Source organism: Phalacrocorax carbo, chromosome 2, assembly GCF_963921805.1.
Source record: "Phalacrocorax carbo chromosome 2, bPhaCar2.1, whole genome shotgun sequence".
Classification (NCBI taxonomy): domain Eukaryota; kingdom Metazoa; phylum Chordata; class Aves; order Suliformes; family Phalacrocoracidae; genus Phalacrocorax; species Phalacrocorax carbo.
In genome coordinates, this window is record NC_087514.1 from 159,371,909 (window position 1) to 159,384,325 (window position 12,417).

The following is a 12,417-nucleotide window of genomic DNA, read 5'->3' on the forward strand; positions in this document are numbered from 1 at the left end:
GCACCCCGGGACACCGCTGGCCCCCTTGGCCATAAGGGCATGGTGCTGGCTCAGGGTCACCTCGCTGCCCACCAGCACTCCCAGGTCCTTCTCAGCAGAGCTGCTCTCCAGCAGGTCACCCCCAGCCTGTGCTGGTGCGGGGGGTTGTTCCTCCCCAGGGGCAGGACCCTGCACTGGCTCTTGTTGAATTTCATGAGGTTCCCCTCGGCCCAGCTCTCCAGCCTGTCCAGGCCTCGCTGGATGGCAGCCCAGCCTTGTGGTGTATCAGCCGCTCCTCCCAGCTTGGTATCGTCACCGAACTTGCTGAGGGCATGCTCTGTCCCTTTGTCCAGGTCATTGATGAATATGTGGAACAGGACTGGACCCAGCACAGAGCCCTGGGGAGCACCACTAGTGAGGGGCCTCCAACCAGACTCTGCTCCATTGGTCACGAACCGACAGAGTAATTCATTTAATATGGTGGTATGGGTGAGAGAGAGTGGATATAAACTGAAAATGGAGGTTCAGACTGGATATAAGGAGAAACTTTCTGCCCATGAGAACAGCTGGGCAGCGGGACAGGTTGCCCAGTGAGGCTGTGCAGTCCCCATCCCTGCAAGTTTTCAAAACCCAGCTAGATAAAGCTCTGAGTATCCTGCTTTGAGCAGGAGGCTGGACCTTGGAAAAGCTTTTTCAGCCTGAGTTATCTGGTTACCTACAGAAATGGCAGAGCACAACTATATTGTCCCTTTTTACCATTGCTACACAGTTATCACTAACATGATGCTTTAAAACACACAACCTGGCATCAGCTTCCTGGCTTTTAGCTTTGTATTTACTGACAATGATTTGAGGACTTTTGCTGTGGAACTTATGCATATCCATTGATGCTGTGGAAATGTCACTCTGAAACAGCATGTATCATCATATTCCTACATGCATCTTATTGGTACAGCGGTGACCCATTCCTGACCAGCTGGGCCAGTCCTTAAAGCATGCATATAAAAAAAAAGGTATTTTTTAGGTGAAAAGCAGGTAGAAACTATGGGCTAAACTCTAGAGAAACAAGACAGGTGAGATGAACTGCAGGGTGATTGAGTTGGAGCCTCAGGTAACCTGCAGCGCCACAAAACAAAGCTGAGAAAGGGGGATTTAAAAAACTGTGAATAATCAAAGCTAAAGAAGGATCCCCTGAAGCTAACTGGTGCCTGTGTTAAACACCAAGCCTACCTCAGGACCTCCAGAGCGCAGGGGGACCTAAATGAAGAGACATTGTGTGATGGAAGTTTAGTACTTGTAATGATATGTAACCTTTCATGCTACATGCTTTAGGTGAAGCAATATACTTTCATTAAGTTTACAAATGTTGTGTAAAGCCTACGTGGCATTCTTGTTTGTCTGCACTTACCTTGCACTCTCTGAAAAGATAAACTATAAACCCAAAGGCTCATAGCTTCAGTATAATTGTATGTATCTAAGCAGCATCAGGACCCTGGGAACAGACTACCGATCTATCTGCCTTCGGATAGGATGCTAGAGAGAGCATTTGTATCAAGGGAATCTGCCAAGAGACCCAAAACTGAAGGGCAATGCCTCAGTTCTGACCAAATTTAAGGGACTAAACACCCCTGGATAGATCCTCTGACAGTGCTCTGGTGAGTGGCCAACCGCGGCTCTCAGCCAGACACCAACGCATCTAAATTCTAGCCAAAAACTTGAAAACTGGAATATGAAATTCATGTAGTCTGACTCTCTGGGGAAGCTGAGTACTTCTGTTTCCAGACTATGTCATCTTTTGTACAACACACAGCTCAGTGGCTGCTGCAGCTGAGTGCCAGACCGTTGCAAAGGGCTGTCACAGGAAACCATTTGTCACGATACACATTATTCTGCAGAGTTCTTAATGGATGAGTTTTAAAATGAAGACATTGAAAAATTGCTTACCCATGAGGTATTTTGCTGAGGACATAATATGCCGTATATGAATGTTGATACACCTGCAAAACAAAATTAAGAAAGAAAACAACAACAAAAAAGAGGTTAGTAATTCTCACCTGTGTTAATAGGGCTCTCTTTCTGCAAAAACAATCTAGCATTTATGGCTAGGGAGCTCCTATAAACACTTCAAAATCTGTAGTAGAAAAGAACAAAACATTAATTCACCTAACGCTGTTGTGTGTTCTTTTCATCTTGCACTTTATTACAGTGTTTGGCAAATCGTATACATCCAGATGCTCTGTGTTGTTACCATGACTACCAGGTCTTTGATTAAACTGGGGGCACATGGACTCTGCAAGGGCTAAATATAGAACAATCATTAATGAGGACACCTTGGTCAGCAGGAGACATTCTCCATCATTATAACTAGACACAACAGGGATACAATGCATATTTTTTTGTTTTATTCCCACATAAATAAAACAGGGAGTGATGCTGGGTGATCTCAGAGTGGGTTGTAAGACCCCTGTCAGTCAGCAAACAAAACCTTATTGACTTAGGGTGTTAGGCTGACCTCACATTTGTTTGACCTGCTAAGCTGCATCTTCATATCAATTTGCACTTTGGACCCTGGGGAGGAGCTTGTCAGTTTGCATGGCAGGTCATCTCAGAAGGGAGAGTTCATTCATTACTTATTTCCTCAGTAGCAAATACTAATACCAGTCTCATCAGTGGTTTAAGAGTTGGTGATTTTCCACTTGTGACAATGCAATCCCTAATCCCTAATCTGTTGTTGCCCAAGGCGAGCAATGCTGAGCCACACAAGAGTCGGGGCACTAGTGTGCAAGGTCTAAATATGGATAACTTTATACACGTCTAATACAGGCACTCCCTTTTTCAGTTCTGTCCTGTTACTCTATGCTACTAAATACTAAAATAAATGAGTCCTCTTACAATCATTGCTTCACCAGTCAAGTTTGTCTGATCAAAATTATTTTTCCTAGGTACCTCTGGTTTTGCACATTATATTTTTTTTATGCCAGGAAACCATGAGATGCCCTGGATGGTGCTGGCAGCCTCAGTAGTGGCCATCCCAAGCAGAGGGCTAGCATCACAGACAAGTAAGCATGATTTACTACCCATCGGTCTTGAGGGCAGGCTTACATCTTTTGGGGGCTCAGTAGAGAGGCAGATAAATACAAGGCACATCATCCTGTAGATATTAAAACAAACTTCTCTGTTACAATTTGAATTCAAACACTAAATCCTATGCATTAACCCCCTGAAAAAAAGCTACTACCAAAGTATAGGGGTGAAAACACTGGATTTCTACCTATGAAATGCAGAGACTGATGCCAGATTGATGTGATTCCCTTCTTCCCCTGTGCAATTCACTCCCTTCATAATAAGGACATCATCAGGTTACATACCAAAATCATATCTCCTTTTAGGCATTCAGTTACGTAAAGATACCTCCAGCAAGGAGAGCCTCTGGTGTATTGGTATCAGAGAAGGTCTAGGAACACAAGCGAATTCACTGCAAGCTAGCATTTATTTTAGTACAGGTGTCCTTTTTAGATTCTGTTTAGATCCTGCCCTTTTTAAAGACCTGTTTCAGATGATGCCAGATAAATTACCATTATCTCATCTACATCCAATCATACCGAAGAGCTCTTGAATCTTATAATGCTGATATTGGAGACCTGGCTGATGCATGTGGCCTTAGCTTTTATTCCAGCTTTGGTGAAGTTCTAAAACTGCTAAGATTCTTCAAAGAAAATCCACTGGAAGAATAAATTTGTCTACAGAGCTGAAAAACCAAATAATACATTGCCATTAAATTCTGAGCTAACTTTTCTTTTCAGATGCCCTGGCAGTAGGATGTAGAAGATTATGTAGATATATAAATCGCGATCTGAGGCAAGGACTGGTGTTCAAGGTAACAGGTCATGCTGTGTTGTCAGCTATGAGAAACAGAGGCAGAAGCCAGCCCCCAAAATGACTATGAACAGATGCCTTCAGGGGAAAATAGAGAAAAGTGGCAGCTGGTGGGAAAAGAAACAACCAGGGAAGTTTTGGGCTGGACATCTGCTGGTGTCCCTGCTTGTGGTACAGGGTCCCCACAGCCACGCTAGAGAGTTTAGAGCTGTCTTAGAGCCATTAATAGAGACTGAGGTAAAACATTTTCTTTGCTGTGAGATTTTAGGAGTGGGGAAAACAAAAGTTGTGGGACTCTCAAAAAACGGCTTCATTTTTTGAACATCATTTGTCATCCTCTTGGGTCTTTGGCCAGACCCTAAAATATCTCCCATCAGCTGTGTGTGTAGCATGTAGTCTTCAAAGGCTTGCAGCTGGCAGGGTTCATTCACGGAAGCAATCCTTTCTCAAATAAATCCTTAAAATCAGTAGGCTTGCAAAGATTTCAGGATCAGACATTTATTATTATTGTAGTTCTTAAGGACAAGAGCACATGCAGCTCACAAGTCCTTCCCATCTCTACTATTTCAAACCTGTTTGGAAAACACGCTGTGAGCACCTCTCCTAAGCAGACGGGAATCCAAGAGAAACATCACTTAATGTCTTTCTGGGAAATGAAAAGGCCGTTTTCTCTCAGATATGCAAACCAAATGAAGTTATTTTAACTGTTCAAGAGGATGACTATGTCTGCTTAATATCTCAACTAAAATTTCTGCTGGGGTCAAGCTGAATTAGGCTATTCACTTACCAGTAGGAAAACCCCACACCAGGGAAAACTGCAGGAAAGAGATGAGCATTCTGCTGAAATCTAAGCCTCAGACAGAGGACAGTGCTTAAAAGTTAGTATTCATTTCATTTAACCTCTCCGTTTCTGAGGCTTAGCCAACAAAAATAACCGTATTAACTCTCTGTGTTTCCCTTCTCTATCCAAGGGGTGTGGTAAAGGCCATTACACTGATTCTGTGATTCCTGATTTGATGCTCTTAGCCCTTATTTTTGGCTGGATCTCAGAAGCACACAGCTCCTCTCAGTAGAGAGGCATATTTGAAGGTAGAGGAGTTTTTGGCAACTGTTTCTCTGTGTAGACCCTGTGTGCCAAGTCATCCTGCCAACTTAAGTTAGAACAGGTTTGAGACTGCTCTGAAGGGTTCTAGGTATTACCAAGATCAGGTCACAAAAGCTCCCATGCCAGCTGTGACCAATGAGTGCTGTAAAACTCATCATACTAAAACCACTGTGTCAGAAACACTCTCCCACTGGGCTTCTCATCCCAGGTCACAGCACAGATCTTGCTTACTTTCAACCTACACTATGCTCTGCACCATGTGCATGTTTACACTGAAGTCATAAAGGGTCTAGGACACAGATCTAACTGTTTCCACTTAAGCCTTGGAAAGGCAATTATTTCTCTAAAATTCAGAAAAATACAGGACTAATTGTATATGGCAACACTGTTGTGAAGACACTGACGTCATTTCATGTAATCAGCAAAAGAAACCTGGACCTGACCAGATGACAGCAGATATGCAACCACTGCAGAGAAGAAGCAGCAGAGAAGAGCATCCGCCTCTCCCCTGTCATCAGTTCCAAAATAACAAGTAAACTGTGGTTCCTACAAGCTACAGAAACAAAATGGAAGAAGCAATTTCTGTGCCACATCATTGCAGCACAAAGTATGGTGTGAATGGGAGAGTAATATCTCCTTGAAAGCACTTCTTCATCTCCAAGGATACAGGTCCTAGTCCAGCGGGGCTTACTTACATAGAAAATATATGTTATTTAAGAATATAATGGATTTGGACTCATTTATTCATTGTGACTATTAATATACTTTAAATTAGAATACATAGCTCTTGTTCTTGCCCAAAAGCAACTGTGCAAATGCTTGATGTAAGTCCAAAAAGACAGGCAGGATCCCGGTTACCTCGCTACATCTCACCTGGTTTGTCACACAGACACAAGCTGGACACACAGAGCCTTTGCCTTCAGCGACTTTTTGTTAAAAGTTGGAAATTGTCACCGTTATTTTCAATTTGGCACTGCCCATGCAACTCACTAAGGCTTAAGAAAGGGTTTAGATGGAAATTAGGGAATTTTTAGGAGATTGTGAAGTGTGTTTTCAGTATATTTTGTCTGGTAGGAAAGATTACCTGCTGAGGATTTATCACTAGCATCAGAAAAAAAGGAAGAGTTTAGTTCATACGTCCATCTTCTGTGCCAGTTCCCATCACGCTTTGTGGGCTGATACCGTGCTAGCACTAGCAGTAATCAGCACTTATCGAAATGCTTTCTTTTACGTTTGCATGAGAAGGTGCTGAATCAATACAAACAAGAGGCACATGCAGACTTTCTTTCAAGGAGGTTTACAAGCAAAGAAGGGGGGGAAAAGCCCTTAGAAGACAACTCCCCAGATCAGCCCAAAACTCTCATCTTCCAATAGGCTGTTCTATCAAAACAGCTAATTTAGGGTCTTACCACTCAGCTGGTGGATCTCAGATTAAACCCAGGTGGACTGGCTGCCATGATCTCACAATTATTACTTACTTGAGAAATACAGGAATAAAACATCCTTTGCAACAATTTTCTGAATGACTCCAGAGCCACCTGGTCCTTCATGCAGTAATGTTATTTACATTAAAGAATTATCTAGAAAATTCACAAAGAATCCCACAAAACTTAGAGTTTGAAAGGAACAGCTACAGGGTAGTGTAGAAGTGCAAGCTGTGTTACAAAGCAGTTTGCAAGGCTTAATACAAAATTTCTAGTTTTTAGTGTCTTTCTTCATTTTCAGGAATCACACATTTCATCCAAAAAGTCATCCCAGCACCCCCAAATAAAAATGAACACTTAAATAGTCATCAGAAATACAACTGTACAACAGTTGGCTAAAGTCTGAAAATAGCAAGAATATATTTTATGTAATTAATCATAAAGCACTCAGTAGTTTTCGGGGTAAAAGGATTCCCTTTTCATTTTGTAACAATAAAGTATATCTCAGAATAATAGATCCCCTCAGGATTCTCAACATACCTAAATTATCTTTATAATCTATTCCCTTTTATACTCTATAGTAAGACAGTAAAAATACAGCACAAGTGGCCAGTGGAACAGGAACTGCCAGATCCATGAAAAGGGTTTCCCATGAAGAGTCTCTAAAAAGACATTTGCTGGAATTGGATTATATAGCCCATTTCCCTACTTGTGCTATGAGCAGACAAATCTCCCAATGCACATATGAATGTCAAACCAATCGAATAATCCCAAACATTTGACATAATTACATACTCCACCTTTCAAAGTGGTCCTGGCACCCTTAAACGGTAACTCATGCTGTGATGCAAAATATGCAGGTAAAAGATGATTTGCCATTTGGCCTTTAATATCTGTGATATTTAACCAGTCTCTGAAGTTGACAAATTAAGAGGGAAAAGAGGATAAAGTAGAACGCAGGAAGGTTTCTGCTCTGCATTGGCAAACAGCTCAGGTATTTTGTAAACCGTTACCTAACGATGGCATGAAAGGGAGGAAAAAACTAGTTCAGAAGGAAAATTACAGCAAATGTTAGCCAGAGGTTGTGTTTCCTTCTCCTATATGCACGTACCGCGCACAGTGAAGGATGACCCAAGTTGCTGCCCCATTGTCACATTGATTCTTCTATTGGTCAGTCACCAACAAGCAAATATTGTGGTATCTTTATATGGTAATTACGTCATTCGTACAAATCTTCCAGTAGAGTAAAGGATAACTGTCTGACTAAAAGTACCTCACTGCCAAACTTCTTTATGACATTCTGTGGAGAATCAAAGCAGGTCACTGTACCTGCTTGTGGAATCTTCTTTATTTTTGATGAAAGTCAACATCAAAGACTAAATTTTCACTTAATGAGTAAACATTTGCCTTGATCAAAATTCTTCATGCTACAATTGGTTTTGTTGGGGCTCTACAATCCGAAAACTGATGAATAACTTGAACCCTTCCATTCTGTTGAGATTAAATCCTTCTTTTCCCATTATGTGTTGCACTGACCCTCCAAAGAGAGGAAACATCCATTCCTGTAACTGACCACCAACTTCTTGGTTATGTTTTGCTCAATGTCTGATCTCTCGTTCTCCCGTGTATTTGTGATTTAGAGCACAGGGGGTTGCCTCTGGCTGAGGCATGGTTAGTGGGCAGTTAGGTAATGGTCTTTTCATTTTTTTCCATCAGTGAAGACAGACTGGTCAGCAGTATTCTCCCCAGCCCAACTATTTTAGTAAAGTATTACCACCATTTTATTGCTAACAGGCACTCCATAGTAACCAGCCTGGAATAAGATTCTCTGAAAAAGCACATGCTATCTATTCCTTTTGTGTCACTGTAATAAAAAAACCACACCAAAATCCATACTGGTATTTTGTACCCTACACTCAGTGAAGCTCGATTGCTTTCATGAACCAAACAAATCAATAAAGCCATATAATTTGAGGTCTTTTCAACATTCTCACCTTTCAAATTCATTGCGATACTGACCTATTTTGTTTTCTTCTGAGACAGCAAATTCTCTTTTGTCTCTACATTGAATTATCCCTTTATACTTTATCACTTCCCAAGTAATGTGCCTCTAATACAGTCTCATGCCGTGTGCCAACCTGTTTCTACAGCCCTCCAAGGAACACTGCCCATTTCTCTTTGTGCCTCTAATAAATTAGGGAAACCATAATGAAATGCAATCAACAAGCATTTCCTGTGCATTGTTTCAGCTGGCAGCCAAACAGCTCTTATCAAACACCTGATCTGGGATGCTCTTACCCGCTGCACTGTATTCAGCAGATCAGCCACATGTGGCAGGAGGTCACACCCATGAAAAGTGCACACTGAGGGTGCCGTGCCGCTCTGGGACGGTCTGGGGAGCTCAGAAAAGGGCAGGGACGGGGGAAATGGGTTTGAGCAGGAAAGGCGATAAGAAGAAGGGGTCTCTGGGTCAATTGACATACAAAGCATTTGGCAACTGTTTGCCTTTGCTATAATTGTCTCTGTGTTCCAGAGGAACTAACTTAAATGAATGTTTGGGCAAAAGGAGCAAGACATACACCTGGGGGGTGCACGTTTTAGAGTTGATTTATGGGAAGAAAACATTTTCCTTTGAAGAGGAGGGGAGGATCCTGACCCAGCAACGCATCCATGCCTGGATGAAATGACACAGCCAACATAAAGCAAAGTCTCACAGAGACCCAAGGGGTTAGCACCTCATCTCAGACACATCAGTGTGAATAAGGAGCTGCTCCACTGATACCCAATTTCGTAGGAAATCAAGGGTCAGAGACTGGGTATCTTCAGAACCAGGAAGGAATTTTAAAAATTGTTTTTGGAAGACGGGAATAAAATGCTATGTAAAAGGGATGGAGAGTGGAAGAACACAAGAGGCAGTGGATCATCAGGAAGAGTCTTCACATGGCTCTGTTTTTCAAGTCTTTCAACAATTTAATCTCTAAGACTGAAAATTAAAACATTGCGATATGAGCCTGAAGGAGCCTTTCTCTACAAGCTTGTCCTTGGTGCGTGGAGGGCAACCAGAACAGCTCTCTAGTCGTGCAGTGCTGTGTGTGCCCTACACCCACACTGGAGAGGCTTTCTCGGAGCAGCAGCAATCTCACGTCAAGGTGACATCAGGAAGGGACAGCACATTCATGCCATGGGGACTTGCATTTTAGAAGTGTTTGTAACTCAAACTCAAGCTGGTTTTAATAGGGCCATGCGCTGCAGGCAACACGCACAGTTAGTATGTAAATCTCTCCCACAAACATACAGGGGGAGTGCTGGGATTAGAAGCTGATTTTCCAGCCACCAAACCAAAGGTCTCTGAACCAGCAAAGCCAAGGACCTACTCCTTCACAAATAGTGTCATCTCTAGTTTGCAAAATAACCATAAATAAAGTGTGATGGCAACATCTACTACAGTAATAGCTGGACTGCAGTGTGGTAAGATAACGCTGTTACTTCATGTTCCACAAACTGATTATCGATCTCAGTTGTTTCATGATAATAATTCTTTATTAAAAGATATGTTTCCACATTACACTTTTGAGAGCCTTATACTGCTGACAATGCTGAAAGGGAATTTCAAGGCCGGCTTTAGGATTTATGACTTTGTGACATGGTGGCGTTAAGTGGATGCTCTTTTTGTTACAAATGCAGCTCCAGAACCAACTTAGGCTACAGGTATTAACATACAGCTCGTGTGCCAGATCTCACCCCTAGGAGAGCGTTAATCCAATCTGCCAACTGCTGCTGCACTCTAATACAGCTCTGCCCTGCCAAGCAATTACAAAAGCCTCCTTTTGCTCCCGAGCCACCTGTCCCTCACAGCACTCCACTGGCACCGGCAGCACCAGCAGCACCAGCAGTCACTGGCTTAAAGGACAACTGCTCCATTTTTAACTGGTAAATAAAATGGCAGCTACAAAACACTCGGTAAGATTTTTGCACCAGGCTTTGTGCCCCTGTTGTTGCTCAGGATATTGGGAAGCATCTGCAATCAAGTTATTAAGAGTTATGAGCGAGGGTTATGAATAATGAGCTTGTTTTGTTGTTGATCTTGTTTTTAAACTTTTATCAGTATTCACATTGCAGGGTATAAACTCCCAGGTTCCCCTCCCACTCTGCAGCAGGTGTAGTGTACGACCGGATGGAAATTCTCCAAGCACCACACTTGCCTGTTTCATAGTCCTGTTCAGAAAGTTGGAAATGAGAATGAAATTATCTAGTACAAAGTTAATGTTGCGATTCTAACGTACCATACAATATATCTAAGGAAAAGAAGTAAAAGATAAACGAAAAACCGCATTATTTTGTAATAAGGATAAGAGTGCAAAAGTACCCTAGAGCCAAATAAAAGCTTTAGAAGGAGACAACAACTATCTCAAACCTAGGAAACATGGTAAACCTTCAAACCCATACACACCCACCCCAAACATACATCTGTGATTCTCTTGTAATATCTATGGTCATAATAATATCTGTATTGGGTCAGACCCAAAGTCCATCCAGTTCACTGTGGTGACTTGGACAGTAGCTGATTTAGAAAGAAAACTAGAGTTAACTTATTTATAGTCATCTTTCCCTGAAACACTTTCCCAGGCTCCCACAGTTTGCAGCTTGGAGCCGCACTCTTTACAGCTGTCCACCCTGAGGGATGACCCTGCCATTCACCTCTCCAGTCACTCTTTACAAGTATTTGCCCTTTTTGCACCTACAGCCTCATGTAGCAACACCCTCTTCCCTGACAATGGTGCCAAAAGCCTGTTTGGGGTATGATTGCTCTGACCAGTCTTTGGTGTCTATTTTAGCCTCAGACTTACACCCTGGAGCACAGTGATTATAAAGGCAGCCCAGGGTGGCTGACACAGATTGTTCACATCTACATTCACTCGACTGATGCTCACCTTCATTGACTTTGGAGTTACAAGTCTGAGGGCTGAAGGACAGCATGAGAAATCAGTGTTTAATAAGCAATGTTTTTAATGAAACATTAGATAATGACTTCTTTAAATGAAACATTTCTTGAGCTGGGCAGACTGGATGTGGAAAGATTATAAAAAAACTCTTTTTTGTGAAGTTTACGATCCAAATGGAGCAGCTTTCTAGCAATTACGTGAGAACCAAGCCATGAAAATGGGCTGAATGCTTAGTGTACCTAATTAATTTATTCACTTTTAAATAATTCACTTCACCGGCAGAAATTAGCAACTACAGAACCACAACATATGTTCTTTCTGCTAAAATTTACTCTTAGCGTATCAAAATTGCTTTTTCTGCTACAGCAGTTGAGGGGGTGAATAACACAAAGAAGCTAACACTGTCATTGAAATGACGGTCATAGGCTCAGGGCACCCTTAGAAGACTCAAAGAAAGGATTCCAAGACAAGAAAGATGAGATCTTCAAAAAGCATTAGAGAGAAGAAGTTTAAGAGCGCAGAAGTGGATGTGAAAGGAGAATAAAAGTATTCAGGTATATGCCAGGAACCTTGGTCCAAAAATGCCCTTTCTGTTCAGTGAAAGATGCATTTTCTAGTTCCACATGAGAACAGAAGACTCTGAGCTGTATCTTGATGTACACATGGATCTAATTCACTGGAGGTGACATTTCTGTTTTCTGACATCAGGAAAAATAAACTGAAATCGCACACAAGACAGCGGGGCTTTTTGTCTGTCATCCTTGTGATGCTGTAGACATCTTCCAAGGGGTCAATGGACTGTGGTGATGATGGGCGTCTCTTAAAAAAATGGGGGGAGAGTAACCATACCCTGTTCCTTGTCTGCTGCACAACCCTTCACATCACCACCATCAACAGCATCACTGTATGGGCAATCTTCCACTCGTGCACATAAAAACCTGAGGACTCATGTTTTTAAAGACCTGACTAAATCTCTATTATTTGTTTTGATTCATTTCCCTTTTCAAGAAAGAGGGTATTTTTTGAGCAGAGAACAAAAGAAAGGAGAATAGAAGAGTCCATTTTCAAATCTGGGTCATTAGCTGCCCAA

General features: G+C 42.1%; 1 protein-coding gene across 4 annotated transcripts in view; it reads right to left on the reverse strand.

Annotated features, from left to right (window-relative positions):
* DPP6 (dipeptidyl peptidase like 6) overlaps positions 1-12,417 on the reverse strand; it is a 576,690-nt gene that overhangs the window by 130,997 nt on the left and 433,276 nt on the right. For all 4 annotated transcript variants that reach the window (XM_064445043.1, XM_064445042.1, XM_064445044.1 and 1 more), the window contains exon 6: positions 1,924-1,976. In XM_064445043.1, coding sequence (XP_064301113.1) covers positions 1,924-1,976 — 53 coding nt within the window. The remainder of the gene's footprint in view (positions 1-1,923; positions 1,977-12,417) is intronic.